This window comes from Ctenocephalides felis, unplaced genomic scaffold (assembly GCF_003426905.1).
Source record: "Ctenocephalides felis isolate EL2017-DRISC unplaced genomic scaffold, ASM342690v1 CF-g0.4_SCAFFOLD_01886, whole genome shotgun sequence".
Lineage (NCBI taxonomy): Eukaryota > Metazoa > Arthropoda > Insecta > Siphonaptera > Pulicidae > Ctenocephalides > Ctenocephalides felis.
Genome location: NW_020538040.1, coordinates 71,616,235 through 71,640,329, shown reverse-complemented (window position 1 = coordinate 71,640,329; position 24,095 = coordinate 71,616,235). Strand labels below are relative to the sequence as shown.

Genomic DNA, 24,095 nt, shown 5'->3' with positions numbered 1-24,095 from the left:
ATATATATATTAACAATAAAACTAGGTTTTATTTAGTTTGAATCTTGAAAAGACTTACACCACCTCCTTAGAAAAATAACCAAAACAGTGTCGTTTATACTTAAAAAAATTATTAACGCAGCATTATTATTTGCCCTTGTGATTAAAAGCATCCATCTTCAATTTCATTAAGTCGGTGGCATTTATCAACTTTAATTTAGTACCAAAAACGCTCATAACATAAAAAATTTTAAGTAGATGACATTTTGTAGTCAAAAGAAAAAAAAATTGAGTTGAACTAAATGATGAGAACAATATTCAATTGAAGTTTGACTCACCTTTCGACTTCAGCTCATTCTTGTGTATTCGTGATAAAAATTGTTTTGTTTTATAGCTTCGACTCAACAATTCGTTGTAAATCTCTGAAATAAAAAAATAATAAATATTTTATAAACATAGTATAAATAAAAATCAATTTGGTAGCGACGTACCTTTTAATCGAATTTTCTCTAAATTAAAATGCATTAAAGGATTCGTTGCGAACTGATCTTGATCAAATTGCTTTGGATCCGGTGCTGTTATCAGAGGAATATAACGTCCACCATGTATTCTTGATTTAATTCGGCATTTCGAATTAGAAGAGATCAATGATTTCTGACCAGTATTTTTCTTCGATTTGCAGCCCCCGCGACAAATTAGTTTCTCTTCCATTTTTTGTTTCAAATATTAGGTTTTACACAAATAAAGGGCTAAAACATGTCACGATAACGCAATATTTTTTTATGCTGACTGCGTTCTATTTGAATATTGTAAACTTCATGGAATAAAAATGAATAGAACAATCATGCATGATTAATAATATAACCAGCACCATACAAAGCAAAGGCAAAACCTAGATGACTATATGTATGTTATAAATTTTGATTAAAATAATAATTTTACGATACTAAAACGAATTGTAATGTTTTTGAACTATTAATATCAATTACTTTATTATGATTATTATGTACATACTTGCTTCTTAGCTATATATTTTCGGCCTAACACACATTATATTTATATTGTAACTACATCAGCAATTGAAATATTAACTAACTTCATTTTCTGAATCTTTTGGTTGCTATCATACTGTTTGCATGCAAAGTTGGATCAATTTGTTAACGATTTATAATAGCGCCCGTACGTACGAAAGCATTCGCGCGGCATCTGCTTAAACGAACATAGTTTTTTTTAAATAAACCCCGTTAAGTCACAAAAACACGTCTTATGCGAGAAAGCGATTTATGCGGATAAAGTCAAAATGTTTCTAATTGCAGGTACTGTAAAATGTTGTATTATGGAAGAAATCGAAATAAACATGATGTCATAACGGGGTTCTACTCTATATAGAATAACATAAACATTAGAAATAAGAATCGTCTCGTGCCTTATATTAAGACTAAGTAAAGTTTCATTAAAAGCACCAAAATATTTTAACATTACGAGCAAATTAATTAATTACGAGCAAACGTCTCAGCCAGTCTCTGTCAAAGACTAACTGCGCGGTTCCTAAATGATGTCTCTCGGACAGTTTTTACAAAATGGGTTGAGGATTTTTTGTACTTTTCTACTAATTCTAAAAAACGTATCAGTTGAAACGTATCGCAAAACTAGCCAACGAGAGTCCTTATCAAGTTTCATCAAATAGCTTTTAATTTTTGGAAATCGGTTTAGCCGTTTGTGAGTAAACCTCGTCAAATTTTGAGTCTTTCTGAAAAGTTTTAAAAACATTTTTTTGGCAATTTTGATTTGTTTTGAAAATAGTTTTTTTTTATTGTTGAAATTTTTTTGGAATTTTTGAAAAAAAATGGGAAATTTTCAAAAAAAAATGTTTTTTTTTAATTTTTATTTTTTCATGAATGTATGTGTGTATGTGTGTTTATGAGTGTGTGTGTGCGGATATAAATTTTCGTCGACAATTTCGGGAACGCCGATCAGCTGATTTGAATCCGAAAAAACATTCGATCCGTGTTGATAAGGAAACGTGTTAATTAGTTTTTGGCAAAAACAGGTCTAGCCATTCCGAAGATACTGCGCAAAAAGTGCCAAAAACAGCAACTCAGTTTTTAAAAAAACGGAACGTCCGATTTTAATAATTTCGAAAACATTTTACTTGTATTGACAAGATGAAGAACTGATTAAATTTTTGGGAAAGCAGATTTAGAGGTTTTGGAGTAAAAGAAAGTGAAAAATATGCCATTTGGTGGTCAAAAATGATTATTAGACATATGCACATCAAATTATCAGATATTTTAAGAAGATTTTAATAATGTGTGTCAATTTTGTTTACATCACTGTGGGTTACGTAACATCGTTTGTCCGTTAGACCAGGGCTTTTTAAAGTGTGGGTCGCGACCCCCAAAAATTTCATCTATCCAAAGGTAACAATCAAAAATTTTAATTTGTATTGCAAATGTACCTTGGTATGTCAGCAACCGAATGCTAAATAACGATCTAAAAATCGATACTATGCAGGAGGTAGCAAAAAACAGAAGTGAAATCCATCACAAGATCATCAACCACAATAACCCCACATTAATTCCGATATTACAAGCGTCACATATTAGAAGATTGAAGAAGAAGCATCCCTTCGATCTAATGCAGTGATTCCCAAAGCGGGCGCCAGCGCCCCCTTGGAGGCGCTGCGGCGATTCTGGGGGGCGGTGATGGGCTTTGGTGTATTTAGGGGGCGATGCTTAGTTGTAAAGGGCGTTTGAAGCACAAAACTAAAAAAATATTATAATATTAATATTATATATAAATAAATGATTAAAATTGAATTATATTAAAAAACACTGAATTATATAAAGATTATATTTTAATTGAAGTTAATCAACCATATTTGCATAGGTGTATTAGTAAGTAAATAATTTTTAAAACTATGCACTGCCAATTCTTGTTTCGCAAAAGGTTTAATGAAAAGAATGGTTCATATGTTTCTTTGTATGTCGATAATTTATATAACTTTTCAAAGCGTGTAACTTTACCAAATTTGGTAAGGGATTTTTTAAGAGATTTTTTGTAAGAGAATCTGTAAAGTTGGCGGATTATTTGTCGTGCTATTGATTATATTTCTTTGATATCTACCCGTAACTGTCCACCCGCGTTTTGTAAAATAGATTTATCGGGTCCTAGTATAATTCTTTCGTTACCTAAAATTTCAAAAAACGTATCAACACCTATCAACATATTTACTTCGCTGCGGAATATTTAAGTGTGAATCCAAAAGTTTTAATCCATTAGGAATAAGATTTAGTTAAGCAATTTGGATTTGTTGCGCGGGTAGTAGACTCAATATTTTCGTAAGCACAAAGGCATTTATATTTTTTTATTTTTTGCAAATGTACCATCTTCATTAAATATTTCTAAATTTGTAAAATTATTCGATTTCGTTGAAATTCCAACAACACCGTGGAGCTTAAGGCTCCTGGATTGAGATTTAACGCGTAATTTTTGGAATAGCGATTTTGATATTGTATTAATTTCCGAGTCTAAATCCGCTATTGCTTGAATTTTAACGCGATTCCCTTTATGACTTTTTGCAAACAAATTTACCGTAGGTACGAGCAAACCCCCCGTCATTCCTCTTCCCTCACATTAAAATTATAATCGAAATACATCGAAATACATCGATTGGCTTTTAAAATTTTAAAATCGGTTTATGCGCTTTTAAGCAAACATCGTTGAAAATTCTAATTTTGACAAACGCCATAAAAACGATACTACTTTTTGCAAACTTTGACGAATTTTCAAAATTTAACGACTTGTCGTAGGACCGTAATATTTTAGTATGATCTATAAGACTGTGCTATCTACCGCCAAAAAAAATATAAATTGTCTAAAAAATTACTACTACTTATTAATTACTACTACTTAAATTAAAAAAAACACTTTATTACAAGAAAACGGCTTGGCCGATTATTACCAAGAACTAATCAGGTCGATTCCCAACCAATATCTTTCGAACGGTTTTTGAATTTTTAAAATAGATTCAGAATTGCGGGCTAAAACGTAGACGAAAATGTTTTCACTTTTCTGCTATTTATAAAAAAGCGGCTTGGCCGATCGTCGCACAAAACTGACAAACAATAGTCCTCATCGAGATACATCGAATGGCTTTTAGATTTTTGAAATCGGTCCAGTCGTTTTTGAGAAAACGTCGATTTACGGCAAAAAAATCTGTTCACGCACACACACACATACTTTTTTCAAATGTTGGTCTCATTTGATTCAGAATGGCTTGAAACGTCGAGAAAACATAAAATTAGCGGATTTTTTTGATGAAAACAAACTTCTCCTTCGGAAAGTTTGTAAGGGGGCGCTGAGTAACATTTTTTCTGGAAAGGGGGCGGTAGGTGAAATAAGTTTGGGAATCACTGATCTAATGCATTAAAATGGAGTAGCCCACTGGGGTGATCTCCGTCATGTCATATATATATATATATATAGAACTCCAGTACTGTTACTGGAGTTCTAATAATCAACACAATAGCTTATAGAATTTTTTTTTTCTGATTGCTATTTATTTATTGTAAAAAAAACTATGTAAACTATGTAAAAAACTTACGTAAGCACTTGCATTTAGTACTATGTTAGGTACATCTTTCGGCATCATCTTCACACTTATGGTTATTCAAGTTTTGCTAATAGCTTGACAAGGTGGTCGATACACTAAAAATAAGATGTTAAAGTTACATCATTATTGGGCTGCTTTATTTGTCATCACCAGGACACCAATACTCTTAGTTTTAGCGGGTAAATTTTCAGAATTTTCAGCATGAAAGTAGATTATCTATAATTTGATATTTTGGAATCCATAACTTCCAAAGTTTTTAACATTTTCGAATAATTTTCTCGTATTATTTGTAATTTTTATAATATTCAATAATTTTATTATTTTTCATAAATTAACTGACTTATTCTAATTTATTATAAATATTTAAGTTTAAATTTTTTTTAGAAAATTACCAAAATATATTTTGAAACTTCAAGATTTTTATCATGATGGATGTACGCATCACGAACATATGCAATATTTTATGCACTTTTGGAACACTTGAAATAATCTACCATTAAAATTTTCGACAACACTCACTTTGTTTATTATGGCATCAACCGAAAACTTAAGCCAATTCTCTCATATAATAAAATACTTCTATCATTTTATTAAGTTTTAATAAATTTATATATCTTGTGGTTTATAAATATAAATTTCATTGCGTACTACTGGGGTTGAGTCTGCACGACTGAAGAAAAATTAATACTGAAGTTACATAACATGCTAAATAACGGTATTCGATGCACGTACAAAGAACAGGCTTGTATTTTGCCCAATTGACCCGCATGCAATATAATAGCTTATCTTATTCTATTAACTTCATTGTTATATTTGCAAAATACGGAACGTAAAGATCTAAATTAATTCCTGTGCGTTAGAAATAGGTGAAAAGCAATAATGTTTATTAAAAGTTTAATTTTTAAGAAAGATTCTGAATTGCTAATATTGCCATTGTGTAGAATTAGTAATAAAGTTTAATAAATACTTAATAATAAATAATTTGACTCAAACGATATTTTTGCCCATAGCAGAATTGATAAGAAGTTTTGTAGAATATATATTATATATATATATATATATATATATATATATATATATATATATATATATATATATATATTATATTATATATATATATATATATATATAATTTAGTTGTTAATTTTGATGTTGAGATATATGAGTAAGTTCTTGTGGGGCGATACATCAAAAATAAAAGGCAAAGATTTATAAATTAATCTTTAATTCCAAACGTTTCGACATTCAATTTAATGTCATCATCAGTGGATATTAACGTTGGTAGGTTACATCTAAAGATGTGTACACAACACTAGAAATTAGCACCAACATTTATACATCTTTACTAGTAAAGCCTCGGAACTTGCACATTTCACAAGTCGTGGCAAAAATTACTTAATTTTACTCACATTTTTGTTCAAATAAAACTATCATTTTTCTTTTTACATCTTACAAAAAATGATAAAAATTCATAGTGTGGACAAGTTAGATGTAATATCATACTTGTCTCAAATAATTGTCAAAAGGTTGAATATTTTTAAAATTTATAAAAAAAATTGTTAACAGCAGTTTAAAAATTCGTTATAAAACGTTTTTTGTCTCTCCTGAAGAGTAGTAGTTTCTGAGATACGAGGTTGCGTCAGAAAACCATCGATATGTATATATATATATATATATATATATATATATATATATATATATATATATATATATACACAGTAGAACCTCGATTAACCGGACTAATTGTTGTCGATAGGCATCCGGATAATCAAAAATCCGGATAATCTAATGTATGAAGAATAATGATGTGTATTTATCAAAAATAACAAATACATACATAGATATCGACGAAATCATACGTAGATATCAACGAAACTGTATATGATACATACATAGATATCAACGAAGGTCAATGTTTAATAAGAAATTTACATTTCCTTATGTATGTACATATATATTTTCCTAGATTATATTACATACATATATTATACTAAACTGCAGCATAAATCATGCAAAAATTCGAATTGTAGGTATGTACATGCATATAACTCAGTCGCGGTTGGTAGTCCGGATAATCGCGAATCCGTATAACTGAGGTCCAGATAATCGAGGTTCTACTGTATATATATGCAGTCTATCCTTCGTTAACACGGCGCTCTGGGAACACGGTTCCTGCACTACATGGAGCCAGATATCCGACATATCTCCGATAACACGGACTCTATATGCTAAATAGGCACGAGTTCCTCCCGCGCAACGTAAGAACGATTCTAGTAACTAGATATAGTTGTAAAAAGTTTAAATATAGTTTTTATTATCGACTACATATTTTATCTTGGATAATACGTTTATATAAATATGCTAATTTGTATAATAGTGTACGACTTCGGAATAATTAGGGCCATGACATTTCCACATTAGTCATTTATTAGAAAACAGTTATTTAATTTAGCTTCTGTTTCATTTTTTTATCATTTCCTAATATCAACCCTTGAATTCAATAAAAACAATTCATATTGTTTTGTTTTTTTTATTGGCTATTGCTTTAATATTTAACCAGTTAAAATTCTACATCAATTTTACATTATTCATAAGGATTCGAACCATATGAATACCGATGCGAAGTGCCTTTGCATCTGCAAACCGAACGCTACCGATCCGACCATGATCCGACTATGCACGCCATTATTATATTGTCTAGGATGCACGCCTTCAAAAATTCGTACACTGAATGAAAACCTAAGATGTCTTTATGTAAGTTTTTATTTAAGTCCAGATGTATTTTAACAATTTATTATTCTTTAACACAATACTAAAATGTAAACAAATCGGTGGACGCTATCCTAAATATATCATTAGTTATTTAAACTATGATGGCAAATTTAATAATTTACTAACATGACAAGACTTAAGCTAAACAGTAATGATTAATCTGGATACACATTCAAAAGTACATACAATGATTTAGAATTTCTTAACACTCAACTCCTAAATGCAGTAAAATAAAGGGAACACTATAGCATTTCCAATTTATCTATTATTAGAATTTTCAAATTCATGATACTTTCATATCATTAATTTGTATTTATATGTGATATTGATTGAATCATTGTCGAAAACATCATTGATAAATACATTTAGGATAAAATTTCCACTTTTAAATAATACTTATGCTAGTAGTTTTATTATCTATACAATAATTGTTCCATCATTATTAATATTTATAATCTAAATTGTAATATTTCCCTTGTATCACTTTGCATTTTCTTTGTTTTATAAAATACATATCTTTAATTTTATCAATAATATTTAATGTATTATTACACCACATTTATTTTTAATGTCCCATGTAGCAAGTCTATTATGGATCAACTTAACATCAGTATGCTTCAATATTATAGCAATATTAAATAAATGTTAAAATTCTTATTCTATACTTAAACTCAAATTGATTTCAATTTTCATATATAAAATTACTTTTTTAATAAAATCAATTTTCATATATAAAATTACCTTTCAAATAAAATTAATTTTCATAGATAAAACTTACTTTTTTAATAAAATTAAAATAATAAAATTATATACATATACTTATAGATAAGCATGCATGCATATATACATACATACATTTATACACACACACACACATATATATATATATATATATATATATATATATATATATATATATATATATATATATATATATATATTTATATATATTTATATATTTATATACATATATATATATATATATATATATATATATATACAGGGTGTGTCCCAGATCTTGACATGAAGCCGAAACGAGGTGATAATATTGACCGCATTAACGTCTTCTCAAAGTCAACCAAATTTAAAAATTTTAAATTCATAGTATAACAAAGTCTTAATTCTTAAAAATCTAGGTCATTTGTGGTATTTTTTTACTATTCTAGAAATGTTATTCATGGTTATGTTTCAAAAGTTTAAATGAACAAAATTAGCAAAAAATAAAAATACTATCAACTCGTTTTAGCTTTACATCAAAGCCTGGGACACCAGTATATGATATATATATATATATATATATATATATATATATGTATATACATGCATATATATATATATGTACATATATATACATATTCACAAACACACACACCCACAAACACGCGTCGCACACATACACACATACATATATTTTTGTAAAAAGGAGGAGTAAAATGTCTTATGGATCTTTGATATACAATATAATAGTACACTATAAAACCTAATCTATATATAAAAGAGATACTTGATAAATATTAAATAATATCATTACAAATTACAAGCGTGCTATTTTAAATTAACGTCATTTCTATCTTAGAAAACTAATAAATTCTTTGTTTCTTCATTTTATTACACATATAATAGACAAAATAACGTTAATATACTAGTTTTAATATAAAGTTACTATACATTATTCAAATTTGAAATAGTACTAGGTTAATAAAAATAATAAGATTATTAATTGAAATTGGATCAGATAGATTTTTTGAATGGTAAAAAGCATACCACAAGTACAGATAAAACTTAAAACACTTCATCAATATTCAATATTTAAAATAAAAATAAAGCTTCATTACCATCACAATTTTTGGTTTAATGTGCAATCAATATGCATTTAATGTTGTGTGATATTTTTCTTTGTATTACATATCTTAAAATATATTGTCTTTTGCCTTAACATAATAAATTGTATTTGTTAAATTCCAATCACACATACAATATTAATAGTGTGACGTACTACACACAGCACATCAGTCTATTATAAAACATAATTAGATGTGTGCAGTTTACCCTATATATATATACATATATATATATATATATATATATATATATATATATATATATATATATATATATATATATATATATATATACACATAAACCATCATTGAATGTCCTCTGACCATTAATGAAACATGAAACCGACAGAAAATCTGACTATGAGATCATACTAACTCTGTACAGTAGTTTTTTTTACATCCTATTCATTTAAGTAAAAGTATTATGACAAATGTATACTGCCACCAGTATTATTTATGGCAAATGAGCAAAATTATACAATATATATACATATACATATACATATATATATATATATATATATATATACACACTTGCAAGCATACAACCTGAATAGAACATACAACCCAAAGCGTTATAAAAAAAGAAAAAAAAAAAAAAAGAAAGAAAAACACAGTATTACAAATCTTATTAATGTGAAAATAACATGAATGATTTCAACTTTGTTGTGATGCGAACAAGAAAAAAAGACTTGGAAATTCCCAATAACAGTGTCAAAATTACAGCAAAATTTCTATATATAATAAACTAAACTTTTAAAACAATTTTTTTTCTCTTAATTGTCAAACATAATAAAAGTTCTTAAAAAAAAATCATGTGGCAATTATATTTTTCATTTGAATAAAATCTATCAAATAAATAATTCAAATCAGCATGTAAAAGTTTAGTATTCAAAACTGGATACTGACTAATAACTACTCAATAAAATTAAGTGTGATTCCTATAAACATACTTACCTGAATTAAGCAAAATACATTACTTTCTTGGTGTCGGCATGTACTGTTATTGCTCTTGCCATAGCGCCAGGTGTACGATCCTCAGAGCATCCAGACTGATGTGATCCTTCTCCAGAGTCATGCTCCTTTTCCACTAAATGATACCTAGCTCTAAATGCTACTAGATGAGCATAATATGCTGGGGCAGGTATTGAAACACTACGTGTACATCTAACGTAAGTGTGGCATAGTTGGTAGGTAAGACACTGCAGCTCATCAGAATCAAAATGATTATCATCCCATAATACATGATAATGTGAGGGACGACTAGTACCCTGTAGATTTAACATCCGATATTTATTTGTGAGCTTGTGCTATTCGAAGTTAATCTTTAAAAAAATCTATATTGGTTTAATGCAAAGTCTAATATTTATCAGTTATAGAATTCACTTATTACACATTTGAAATCATATTAAATCTAGTTCTAACAGTTATTGTTGTACGACTTTGGTAAAATTGCTATTAACAATTCAAAGGTTATGTGCATGCACTTGGTCTCAATAGTTTATAATCAGCATTTATAATATATCTCTCAATTACAGCTGTACACAAAACCAATTTGTTTCTAAAGACATTTCATATTGCTACGTCATAACACATATGATGTAGTCATAAGCATGAATTTGTTGTGGCACACAAAAAAATTAAAACCACAATTTTTGCACAAATGAGTATAGATTGTATCTGTCAAATTTGAAATATATAATGTTAAAACTGACAAATAAAACTCTAAAAATCTATCTATATGATGTTATGCTAAAACATATTTTGAACATCCTATACAACAAGTCTATCATTCAAGATGTATTTATTTAGCCAGTATCATAAAAAGTAGAAATGGACAATGCATTCAAATTGTGCAGCCATTAGGTGCTTACATATAGATGTAAGTCAAATCTAATCATCTAAAGTCCTAATAAAACATTTTTTATCAACAAAGTAAGAATGTGAAAACACAAAAATTTAACAATGACAAATCTGACAAAAAATGAAAACAAACCTGAATGCCTTGATGACTGCATAGATAAAAATCAAATTCTGTTGGATGGGTAATGCCAACATCAACTGTGGTACCAGCTGGTATATTACCTGACTTCCCTGATTGTTCTTTCTTATCAGAGCAAAAAAGTCTAGTGTGATGCCTTTTTTGCACAACAATAAATGTTATTCCTAAAAGATATAAAAGTATTACATCTAGAATAAAATTATTAAGATGGCATTGTGTATCATTTAATCATATTACACTTAATTACCAGGTTTGTATTCTGATTCTAATTTAATACAAGCTTCACGAATAGCCGTCAATTCATGTTGTAAAACATGCAAAAATTGGCCCTCTGATACTCCATCTCTGTATAATATAATTCTATGTGGCTTATATCCTGCAGTACTTTTATAGAACATGATCAGCAGTTCCCTGTTAAATTTCCTCAAGCGTTAGAAATAAATTTAACAAAATCAAAGTCCAAATTTTGATTCATGTACTTCTGATAATACATAACAAAATTGGCCATAGGATTATCAAAAAATATAAATAAAATCCTACATAAAAATAATAAAAACATAAAAATAAAAATACAAAAAAGAAGAAATATTTAGCTAATGCAATTGGCAATATCCAGAGATGGCAAAAGCCAGTGAAAACAATAAACACAAAGGATTAATGGTTCATTGTTGTAATTTTAACTACAACTACTAATAAAAAAGTTCAAAAAAAAGATAAATTCTATTTATTTTTTATAGAATTATATACTATTAATATACTATTATTATACCTTACATTTACACCTTTCAATTAAAATTAATTCAATAATTCTACAGTATGATAACCCTTTATTAAAATTTAAATATAAATTTTATTATAACGTCAACATACCTAACCATCGAACTAAGTTCTTGAATAATTTCTTGACGATGTTGTTGAACTCGAACAGTAGCTGCATAACGAGATGGATGCCCATCCATAGAGCCTACTACAGCAGCTATTGATGGTTTTTTATTATCTCCAGCAGGTGGATGAGTTACATCCGCACCCAAAAATATAACTGGTTCATTAAATACCTGTGACAAATTACAAATCAAATGTATATTATTATTACAGTATAATATATTAAAAAGCACTAAGGTAAAAACTCATTTTCAAAAACAAACAATTTTAAGAATATTTTGAACAAAGTAAGAAACTTGATATAAAGAATCTATTCATCTACTTCTAAGTATTGATAAACTAAAATAAAAAAAAAATGTATAGATGAAATTGAAAAAAAGTAATTTAGCAGCTAGAATACTAATATGAGTTGCAGCAATAGAATAAATATGTAAGACAATCAAATTCACTAATAGAACTCACCTTTGGTCTGAGAGATGGAACTAAAATAGAATTTATACCACCCAATTTAACATTAATTTTCAGACATAAATTACTTAATGTTTGTGGAGATGTTTTATTTACATTTTTAGCTTGAACACATTGAGTTGCCATTCCCAAAACTGTATCACCAACTCGTTTCACTTCAGCTAAAATGCAATCAAAATAATATATATAAAATATATTATGATATAAAGATTAAACTGTATTATATTATACCATAAACTGGTGTCTTTCCTGGCAAAACTACAACAACTAATTGTAAAGCCGAAAATGTAGATTTAAGATACCTAAACATAGGTTCAACTTGATCAGGCCCTGTTGCATATTTACAGAAACACGGTTGTCCTATAATAGGCATACCAGCATCATTTGATATTTTCTGTAATTGTTGTGTAAAATTTCTAAAAAAAGAAAAAAAAATCATGAAAAATCATGTCTGTAGTAAGTACAAGACAAGTTTACAACAATATTAACATCAGTTTTACGTACGTATATATTTTACGTAAGTTACATATATATTTTAACAAATCTCTACCATAAGATTATAATTTATACTAAAGCTAGTAATAAGTGAAATACCAAACAAGCTCTTGCATATGCAAACAATAATGTTGTCATATTACAAAAATGTTATACATTATTTCATAAACATTGTTGATTAAATAAAAACTATGAAAAAGTCAACTATACCATAAGAGTTTTAAAAAATTATATAACTAGATGTTATGTGGTTTTCATCTAAAATTTTTTAACAAGGATTCTATTGTATTGCCTTTTTATGTTTATTTGCAACAACCACCATTCACTCGAGAAGATATAACTGTGAATACTATTCTTAGTTCACACAAATATAAAAAAATTATAGTTTCAGAAATTAGGTGAAAAATTGACATGTTTAATATATCTTTATAATTTCTGGCCGTGACATGTTATACCTTTCATGAATGTGTATTTATTTGTGATCAAAAACAAAACAATAAAAATATTATTATTAAACTCAGATCAAAATAACATTGTTGTAAGAAAAATACAATAGTTTTTTCCATAATTTAAAACTAATATATAATAACTGATAAAAAAAAATGCTTATCTTTCCTATTGTGCAAAATTGTAATAAAACTAAAAAACTCGATTTTTCAAAATAATAACTTTTTATATGTGCTTGAGCAATTGACATGTAATATATACCCAGTAAACACTGTGTGATGCGAGTGTTGGCAGCAACCTGAAATTCACAAGCGTTCCCCTTCAGTGCTGTGACACCAATATATAATCAATGTGGATTTCAGATTGCTACCGCCGCTCGGTGTTTACTGAGTATTGATCAATAACAAATAGAAAATTCATTTTATTTTTTAATATGCAGAGATATTTCAATCATATTACGCATCCAGCGTGCAATTCCAAAAGATAATTGATAATTGTTTGGATGACATTATACCTTAAAGCATCTTCTCGAACTGTTCTCTGAGGGGCAAAGCAGGCAATGGCCCACACACGTATTTCAACACCCGTAAAAAACTGCTTTCCTCTCATATCCCACACTCCTTGATTAGGCAGTGCTTGTTGTTTACTCTGTGAACAAGGTACCATCTAACAGCTAACATTAGTGAGCTCTTTTTAAATACAAATTACATGATACAAAACTAAAATTAAATAATATTCTGTTAAAAAAAATCATTAATTGCATTAGAAACAATTGTGGCCGATTGTTAAAACAGATAAAATTTTGAAGTTTCACACAGATTAAAAGAAGTGTGCACCTGTATGTTCAGACACAAAAATTTTAATTATATGTTGGTTATAAAAATAAGACATATAATTTATATGTTGATCCATTATGTAAACATGAAGAACTGAAATATTTGACAGAATGTTTTTAAGGATCAGATTATAATTTATCATGATTCAATTGTTAGTTAATACTTTAAAATTGTTCATTGTAGCATTGAAATAAATACAAGACAAAATGCCATATTATAGTATCATGATTATTATAATTTATATTTTAGTAAATTTAGTAGTAGCAAAAGAATCTGGTATAATAAAATGTATATAATATGTTGAAAAAAAATGTAAATGTGTGAAGAAGATATCAGTAGTATAACATAGCCTTTTTTCTATATGGTTTATGTATTTATAACACACAATAAAGATATTTACTTGGCCACTTAGAAGTGAAACTCTGCCCCCATATTGCAGTTTTGGTGGTGGTAAAACACGCCCTCGAACTTCCATCATGTTATTGCTTATTGTTAAACCAAATTCTTGAACATAAGAATCGTTATTGAAATCTGCTCGACGCACCAAATTATTGATTTCCCTCTCTCTGTAATAAAGTTTTAAATAATAATTTAAACTTTATAACATTTTTGAAAGTATTACTTGCTATAATAAATCAAAAAAAAAAAAAACAGAAAAAAATGGTTAAATCATTTTTGACTAAAATAAATAAATTAACTATAACCCTGCAAAACCAATAAAAGAAAATCCTTTAATTAAATTCCACTGCTGAAAGTAGTCGAACATTAATCTTTATTTCAAACTAATACATATCAATGAATTATATTTAAAATAATTTATAATAAGTATTTATCTAAGAATTAATAACAAAAATTATTGTTAAAAATAGCTTTAAATCATTTTGTTCACTATGTGATATGATATATTGAATTATAAAAAGAAAATTGATAAATTTTTTAATATATATTATGTTGCTTATTTGTCAAAGCCAATAAATGATTAATAATTAGAAAAATTTAATTTGTGCATATGACAAACATGTAAAACGTACCTATCAGGTGCACTCCGAGCAGTTGCTTTAATCATTGTGGATGTCTGCATATCAGTTAATTTCTTGATACATCGTTGCCCTGCTACAATATTGCATACCTCCAGTGGTAAATATGTATGTTTGTGTTCTTGTCCGACTTGCAAGCAAGGCAGGTGTGGGTAGCGTAGTTTCATTTTATACTTGTCTAAGAAATATTTTGCTACAGTACATTCTACTGTTTGTCCATTTTCTAATTGCAGTGGAAATCTGTTGTTCAAGTTTGAATAATTTAAATACCACTTGTTGTAACTATAAACTCAAATAATTTTATAGCTAAACATTTCTTAAGTGAGCAAATTTAAATAAAAAGTTTAACAACGTCTAAATTTTTATAGAGGTAATTGAATAACTAATTCTCTTCACATCATAATTTTTACGCATGAAAATGATGTTCACCAATGAACCCCATGATGTGCTAGATAACTTCTGAAAGTTTAATGTAACAAAGTTGTTTAGAAAGTGTTTCCATCGGCCCCACCTGGTTTTTGGAAAAATACAATATCATACCAATTTTCAACTCCCAAGCTCATCATTTACACAAAAGATATTGCAGAGAGTAGCTGAATCAAAACGTTTGTTAATGACAGGTAATAATTGTATGTAAATACTCTCGGCAAACTTTCTGTGTGAAGTGTTTGCTTCTCAATGGATAATTCTTGGATTAGTAAAATTAAAGAAATGTTTTAATTTGGAGACATGTTTGTGATCATGGTTTTATTTTGTTTCTTGTTTAAGCTATTGAGTTCGTATTGGCGCATTTGTTTCGAGAGAAATTGTGAGGTTTCACCGACATAGAAATTTGAGCAATCAACACAGATGAAAACAGTTTTTTCCAAGAGTGGAAAAGGCTGCCTATGTAATTTAATGAGATAAAGGAATTGAGAGATAGTGAATTTTTAGGATCAGGTTTAAGAGGTTGTGAAGTGATACTATTATGTTGTGAATGGGAGGTAAACAAGTAAGATATACGGATTTTATTACAAAGAAAAATATAATATTACAATAAAAACATTTTTCTACAATAAATCGTTTTAATTATTGGATAGATGCCCAAGAACAACTTTATCATAATATTTTACCATCTGAAAAAACCTCTCGCTTTATATATATATATATATATATATATATATATATATACAAAGTACGCTGCAGAACATGATGGACAGAATCGTCGAAGTGGGTAGAAGATACGGAATGGAAATCAACATAGAAAAGTCGAAAGTGATGAGAATCACAAAAACAAATAACCCCCTGAGGATAACAGTAGAAAATCGAGAGTTGGAAGACGTGAATCACTTCAAATACCTGGGAAGCATACTAACCAGAGACGGATACTGCACGAAAGAGATCAGGACAAGGATCGCAAGCGCCAAGGCGGCATTCACAAAGAAGAGAACGCTACTGACGAGCAAACTGAGTCTTGACTTACGGAAGAGACTAATAAAGTGCTACGTCTGGAGCATAGCTCTGTACGGATCGGAGACATGGACTCTGAGAAAGGCCGATAAGAACTACCTCGAAAGTTTTGAAATGTGGTGCTGGAGGCGAATGGAAAAGATAAAGTGGACAGACAAAGTAACAAATGAAGAAGTACTGAGAAGAGTGGGCGAAGAAAGGATTCTACTGAGCACAATCCTCAGAAGGAAAGGAAACTGGATCGGACCTTTTTTGCAAAAAGAGTGCCTCCTACACGACGTCGTCGAGGGTAAAATAGAAGGAACAAAAGGAATGGGAAGAAGAAGAATGCAGACGATTGACGACTTACGCGAGAAGAGAAAATACAGGGAACTGAAAGCCGAAGCACACGATCAAGAAGCATGGAAACAAAAGTTTGGAAAGGAAAATACGTGAAATAAAGGGGGGGGGATAAAGGGCAAGGAAATCATTTGTTGTGGTGGCTCTCACACCATGGACCTGCCTTCGGGCAGACCACCATTTATTATTATATATATATATATATATATATATACATATAAATTTAAACAAACTAAAATTTGTGATTTAAACTATGAGATACAAGTAATAAATTCATCATTATATCGAAAACAAAATAAATATGACAATTGAAAATACTTACGATTGCATTTGTGCTGGCCTTCTAGTTACATTACAAACACGATATTTGCGTCTCATTGTGCCACAATGAGTAATTTCAATTTTAAGCCCTTTAATTTCTTTTGTAAATTTAACTCTCTGAGAATCTGTTAAAGGCTTTCTTTGTTCATTAATGTCTCTTATGTCAAGAACTTCACACATGAACTCAATGACAGGCTGAGCCTTATAAAAAGCTGTTGCAGATACTGTAAAGAGATGCCATAAAGATAATAATGCTAAATTGTTCAGAGATATTAAATAGTTGAATTATGATTAAAAGTATTACAAAAAACATTCTTCTAAAAAAAATTTAATTGCATATATAAGTATTACAATTACATATGGATTCCAGTAATGTTTAAATCTCATAGCTTCCTTATGTGTATAAACTGTTTAGTACGAGCTTAGAACTATAATGTATAGCTGAGTATAACATTAAAGCTATATTCAAATATTAAATATATAGTATAAGAAATGAGTGTTTTAAACAATTTTAGAAATTTTATTATATTCACAATCTTTGTCAATAGCTATATTCATTACAATGGACAAAATTCAAACTGTTCGATGTGAGTGCATTTTAAAGATAAATTAAAAATCATCATATGGCAGATAGAATATTATATAAAAAATTATATGTTTATAGTAAGTGTTGCATATTAAATTTCTCAATATATTTCAAAATATATTTTTCTGATCTATTGAATGTAACATTATTTTTAGAATAAGCAGTTCAATATATTAATTTGGATTCAGTTTTGCAAATAAACTTTTATGATAACTATTTTTTTTTTATAAATAATTTGAATAAAACATTTTTGATTTTTAAATATATTTAGTAAAGTTAGAAATATTTCATTAAATAATTATTATCAGATCTATTTACTACAGACTTATTTTTCACTTACCATCAATATTAAGCATCATTTTCCACTGTGAAGGTCGAACACTTTGATGAAAACCAAACCAAACTTCACGGCCACCACCCAGAGGATGGTAATAACCATCGGGTGAGCTAAAAAAACTTCTTCCAACTGGTGTGTATGTCATTGAAGGTAAATGTCTCATAACTACATCCAATGCTAAAATAGCATCATATGGAATTTGTCTAGTGCGTCCTTCTAGTGCTTCTTCTAAAGCATACAAAGACACCTAAAACATCAAATTTAAATAAATTTCAGTTATAAAAAAAAAAAGAAAAATTGGTAATACACCATAGAGCAAATTCAAACATATCTGGATCCAAAAATATGAAAAAAAAAACTGATAAATTTACTGGTATAAAATTTAAAAACTAATACTGAGCAAACATTTAGATTCTTGTCATATCTACTACTTTATTCCATAAACTATGCAAGGTTAAATTTTGAAAATTATATAACAAAATAGCGATAAGCTTCCTGATCACAAATAATAATTTTGATCTTTATTTATTAAAATCATTTTGGTAAAATAAATAAGTCATCTGGTCTCTCCACAGGGATTTGCAAAGATTATCTACATGATGAGATTGTTATTGTCTGACATATTTTATCTAAAAACAAGTTTAATAAAAATGCTTTGATAATTTTCGTAGAAAATGTAAAAGTGTGTCGGTTTACTGATTTGTTATATTCACTGTAAAATATTTTCATACTGATTTAAATGCTGATGTCTTATAAATTTGATCACCTGTGCCACCCATTTTATGGTAACTCTAAAAACTCTATCCTTTCCTTCCCCAGGTAGTGTCACCTCCAATTCCACTCTATCATTGCCAATTGGAAGAGGATCCCTCGTGTACAAATTATTTCGGCCATCAAATACAGGTTTTAAAGTTCCAAATATTTTACTGTATGCATGCACCATAGTTTCTATGATTTCTCTATTCACCTTTTAAATGCAAAAAAAGTAAAATATACTGAACTGTATTTGAATAGTATCAAATCTGGTGAAATTTACATTTATGCTGATGTGGCAGTCTAAGATTAATATTGTTAACTAATTTTGATAGGATACTAAAGAAAATGTGAACCAAAATCATGAGAAGACATAATATTAGAAAACAGGAACAAATAGTTTTTTAGAAAAATAACGTTTGTTTCATTAATATGTAGGGTCTAGTTATGAAACTTTTCCAACCCTCAAAAAAATATAATAAAAATAAAATCATATATTATAATCATATAACATTATTAAGAAGATAAATTTTCACATTATTCAATAATAATAATTGAGTTCTTTAAATATATAATCTAATTACCTTCCTTGGACATTTGTCTGGCTGTATATTAATATCATAGTGATGTACAAATCCCCTTGGCATAGTTATTTGAAAATGATTAGCCCGAAGACCAATTGGCCTGCCCTCGCGGCCCAAATTTGGTCGACGTGGACATGAAAATACTGGTAATTCTGGAGGTGCGGGTGGTTGATGTGTTGCACTGGCAGGCACAAGGCCTAAAGATCCCGTCGGAACAGTTGCAGAACCTGTTTGTGTCACACCACTACTAGGGCCTACTGTGCTGCCCGGGGGAGGAGCTAAATATAACAATCATTATGCTTTCATTTTATATTTTGTTCATTAATTCATGTAACTATTCATGTGGTATATTCTGAAGTTAACTAGCATGTTATATGAAAATGATTTTACTTGTATCAATAAATTATCAAAAAACATGAAACAATTCAAGAAATAAAGCACATAATTGCAAACTAACAAAATCAATAAAAACGAGTATTGAACCATGTCATTTAAACTCTGCTCCATAATAAATAACTTAATAGTTTATGCTTAGCTGTCATATATATATATATATATATATATATATATATATATATATATATATATATATATATATAGAGCGGGTTGATTTGTATGGGTCAAAAAAAGTCGCTTAGGCACACATGTTTTTTGAATACTGGGGATCAAAATAAGATACTAATGAATTCTGATGTCCCGTGCAATGACCCAAAAATAAGGCTTGAAATTTGAAATATTCCAACTTGACCCATTTAGAGTACCCCAATCGCGTCCAAATGTATAAACGACCCCCACTAACTTTGGAAAGCCGATTCACCCATGCCCGTGGTTTATCCCCTGGGACCTCCCCTGAGCGGTTTTTCAACATTCAACCCTTATTTTTGGGTCAACGCATGGGACATCAGAATTCATTTCAGAGGTATGGTTTCTTCAGCAAAGTATCTTATTTTGATCCTTAGTATCTGAAAATCATATGTGCCTAAGTGACCTTTAAATCGACCCGCCCTAATATATATATATATATATATATATATATATATATATATATATATAAACAAATAAAATCTACTATAAATATGAATTTAGATTTTTGTCTTGAGTTTTTCCTTGAACATTATAATTCCGCATGCAGATATATTAAGTTATATAATTTAACTGATGTATAAACAAATACATCATATTTTTCTAAAATATGATTGCATAACAATTTTGTACCTTGACATTGAAAAAAACATCAGTTTATTATATAAGATCAATTGAGCAGATTGTCCAAATAAAAAGGAACCTAAATTAACATTTCATAAAAAGGAGAACATGCAGGTAATTGGTTAATTAAGTATTAAATTTGTTGTAGATTGAATTATACAAATTGTTTCATAAAGTTGTGTTTAAATAAAAAATGTAAATTTTATACATACCCTAAAAACACATAATTTGTATGTATAATATTATTAAGAAAGTCAAAAAAAGATAACACTAACTATTATACCAATTGTCGACCACACACAATACGACATTTTTTTTTTTTTAACAAATACTGGAAATCTACATTTCTTTTGCAAAATTGTGTAAATATTAATAAATTTAGTCTCATAATATATTTTGCAGAAATAAATCATCAGTTTACAAGCTAGCAGTAATAAGCTATTTATATAAGACAATTAATATTACTACCAACAGCAATTAAATATAATAGTGATGTATTGCAGTAAATGAATAAAGTAATTATGATTTTTACGTGAAAGTGTATCAAAGCTGGTCTGCGGCTGAGAAGGGCTCGGGGGTCGTGGTGGAGAAGATGTCCATGAAGACTCTAAAGTTAAAAGAGTAATGAGATGGGACAAGATTCAATTATAATTATGAACCGAAGTTTAAAATAGATTAACAATATTAATAAATATATTACAATAATTGGTTTCAATATATTATTTTTTAAAAATGACGGTAATTTCATTTTTAAGCAGTACATATACATAACAATTCACAAAAAAAAGATTAATTATAGATTATCTCATATGAACATGTACTTAAATTAAACCGTGACTCAAATTTAGCACATTGTCGAATCATGACTTTATTGCAATCGTTCTTGGAAAGATTTAGGTTGATTAGATCGACTTTTATTAAGTCTTTAATACTCACGCTGCCCCACTGGATACATATTTGCAAACAATTTTTCAACAGCACTTTAGGCACTAGAAGTGACACACAAAGCACAATCACAAAACTAGAAACGTAAAATTAAAAACAATCTATGACGACGCCATATGCATTTTATTCATTACTGTTCGCTTCCATATTTCAGTATACATTGGAACATTGAGCTCGCGACTTAATGATTTACATGGATATAATTTGCGAAAGATTGTTTATCAAATTCACATACAATTAAAAAATTATGATATGTTTTCAAAAATTGTATTGATATCAATATTTTGCAGATAAATATGTAATAAATAATTTATGTATAATACGAAACCGTTTTCAAAAACTATATTTCAGTATCCGGCATGTTTACGTAGTCTCGAAACTAGGAAAACAAAATGGCGCTGTAAGTAGTGGATGACATCACTTCGATAAATATGGGACAAGAGGTTTAGTTAAAAATCAAAGGAGACGAAGTCGATACACAAAAATAGAAACCTTTATGTGTGATGTCAATTCCGTTCAGCGGTCGTTTTGGTCGGTCGGGTGGTGTGGTTTCTGCCATAGGAAAACAATTAAAAGGTGTTAACTTAAAACCTGTTAAAAGGGTTACTGTAACATTTGATCCATTTCACGAAAATGCAACTGCAACTAGGTAAATTCCAATGAGACAATTGCTGGTGGTAGTAATGTTTGCAATAAGCCAATTATATGAAATATCTTACCACTGCATTGTCCACAACCGTAAGCTTTTCCCAGCATGCTAACGGCTGTGTTAATACGAATTGAGTTAAGATCTTGTATTGAAATTTGAGGTGGTAGGGCAGTAGGCCCCCCTGGAGTAAGTTCTCTTTCAGTTGACATGATTTAAAACTCTTGCAGGGACTTCTTGTACTTCCTCACATCTCCGAAAATAGGCAGAACAAATCCAGGTTGTGTGATAAAAACTGATGTTGTGTGTGATCGCAGGTCACCCACAGTCAAATTTTCTTTCAATCCAGATGCTGCAGGTAGATAATTAATAAATATAGGTAGTTACTATTTGGTTTAATAAAAAATGTTCTTTTAGAGCAAGCAAAGATTCAGAGTGTCACTCTGAAAGCAGATAATTTAACTACTTTAGAGTTGTTACAGCTATGCAATAAACATATATCAGTATTTGCACCCAAAGACGAAATTACTGTAACTAAATTGGAAACAAAATCTGCGAGAAGGAAATAGATTTGTAAAATGGGGCACAACAAAGGCAACATAGATGTTATTGAACAATTGTATAGCCATGTTCCTGCTTTCACTGATGTTTTTTCTGAGGACACATTCTATGTCTTTGCATTATGTTTTGTATTAACTACTATAGTTGTGGCATTTATATTGTCAAGATTTATTACAATTAAACCTGTGGATTAGCATTATATATTATAAACAATGTTAAACATGTTTGTCTGTGTTGTATAATTATTGCAAATATAATAAATATGTAGTACAAAGCAATTTTTTTTATTAATATTTCTTACAAAATAAGTAAGAGAGCAAAAGATAAATGAATAAGAGAATATGAGGGTCAAGGTCATGGTCAAAAACATTACAGAGTAAATAAAACAAGTACTTAAAGAGATTTTCCGTAATTAGGAACTGTTAGTATTTACTGAATTATTAGAATTTTCGGCAGAATATAAACAAAAATAATAAATTATTGAAAAATCGCTTGACATACATGCATATACGCGGCATACGTAAGTAATAATTACAAATGACTAGATTAGAATTTAATAATGTGGCATCTTTGGTTCCAATAAGAATATTTATGCACATGTCAAAAATATAATGTCAAACATAAACAAACAACGTAGTGCGGCACATTTTATTTGCACACGAGTAAAGTGTAATGTCACCGTAGAAATTGAAATGACTTACCTTTGTTTCAATTTTATCAGTATTTTGCACAAACTATAGTTAAATGTCGCATAAACAGGGCATAACAAAAATTAGAATCTAATTAGATTCTTAACAACGCTGTTCGCGGCATTCATATAAAATAATGCCAGATCGAGTAAGAGTCATATTGCAAACACGCGCACTTTGTCAATCAACTGAGATACAGCTCGGATAACACTCAATTCGCAAACTTAATGCGTAGGGATCGTCTTTACCTTAAAACGAACAAGAGAAAGTCAAGGCATCGTTTCATTATTAATTTCATTATTAGT

The 24,095-nt window shown here is 28.9% G+C and overlaps 3 protein-coding genes across 7 annotated transcripts; 2 read left to right on the top strand and 1 right to left on the bottom strand.

Annotated features, from left to right (window-relative positions):
* Positions 1-10,030: 10,030 nt before the first annotated feature.
* LOC113378859 (protein argonaute-2) lies at positions 10,031-22,762 on the bottom strand. 4 transcript variants are annotated; one of them, XM_026619484.1, is made up of 15 exons: positions 22,632-22,752; positions 21,482-21,556; positions 19,744-20,021; positions 19,173-19,373; positions 18,410-18,653; positions 17,485-17,707; positions 15,369-15,614; positions 14,738-14,903; positions 14,016-14,167; positions 12,791-12,975; positions 12,554-12,720; positions 12,080-12,264; positions 11,457-11,620; positions 11,204-11,373; positions 10,031-10,478 (listed from the first exon to the last, which is right to left on the bottom strand). In XM_026619484.1, the coding sequence occupies exons 1-15, from the start codon at positions 22,750-22,752 to the stop codon at positions 10,170-10,172; spliced, it is 2,886 nt and encodes a 961-aa protein (XP_026475269.1). In that variant the 3' UTR covers positions 10,031-10,169. The 4 variants fall into 4 exon arrangements, with proteins under 4 accessions (XP_026475269.1, XP_026475271.1, XP_026475270.1 ...); XM_026619486.1 differs by lacking the exon at positions 22,632-22,752 and adding an exon at positions 21,886-21,904 and having other exon boundaries at positions 10,170-10,478; XM_026619485.1 differs by lacking the exon at positions 21,482-21,556 and having other exon boundaries at positions 10,170-10,478; positions 14,016-14,149; positions 22,614-22,762.
* LOC113378861 lies at positions 22,065-23,252 on the top strand. Of its 2 annotated transcripts, none has more exons than XM_026619488.1 (3): positions 22,065-22,543; positions 22,771-22,898; positions 22,958-23,252. In XM_026619488.1, exons 1-3 carry the CDS (start codon positions 22,398-22,400, stop codon positions 23,107-23,109), a joined length of 426 nt encoding a protein of 141 aa, XP_026475273.1. In that variant the 5' UTR covers positions 22,065-22,397; the 3' UTR covers positions 23,110-23,252. The 2 variants fall into 2 exon arrangements, with proteins under 2 accessions (XP_026475273.1, XP_026475274.1); XM_026619489.1 differs by having other exon boundaries at positions 22,066-22,470.
* LOC113378862 lies at positions 23,098-23,371 on the top strand. Its single transcript, XM_026619490.1, has one exon. The coding sequence runs from the start codon at positions 23,119-23,121 to the stop codon at positions 23,293-23,295; it is 177 nt and encodes a 58-aa protein (XP_026475275.1). The 5' UTR covers positions 23,098-23,118; the 3' UTR covers positions 23,296-23,371.
* Positions 23,372-24,095: the final 724 nt, after the last annotated feature.

Bases quoted from the DNA above. Each gene is read 5' to 3' on its own strand.
- LOC113378859 (XM_026619484.1), bottom strand. From the start codon at position 22,752: ATGTCAACTGAAAGAGAACTTACTCCAGGGGGGCCTACTGCCCTACCA. The intron at 12,976-14,015 runs GTATAATGTCAT...TTCTTTTTTTAG, and splicing joins GTTCGAGAAGATGCTTTAAG to AAATTTTACACAACAATTAC. The intron at 11,374-11,456 runs GTAATTAAGTGT...TATATCTTTTAG, and splicing joins AGAATCAGAATACAAACCTG to GAATAACATTTATTGTTGTG.
- LOC113378862 (XM_026619490.1), top strand. From the start codon at position 23,119: ATGGGGCACAACAAAGGCAACATAGATGTTATTGAACAATTGTATAGC.
- LOC113378861 (XM_026619488.1), top strand. From the start codon at position 22,398: ATGTCAATTCCGTTCAGCGGTCGTTTTGGTCGGTCGGGTGGTGTGGTT. The intron at 22,544-22,770 runs GTAAATTCCAAT...AAACTCTTGCAG, and splicing joins GAAAATGCAACTGCAACTAG to GGACTTCTTGTACTTCCTCA. The intron at 22,899-22,957 runs GTAGATAATTAA...ATGTTCTTTTAG, and splicing joins TTTCAATCCAGATGCTGCAG to AGCAAGCAAAGATTCAGAGT.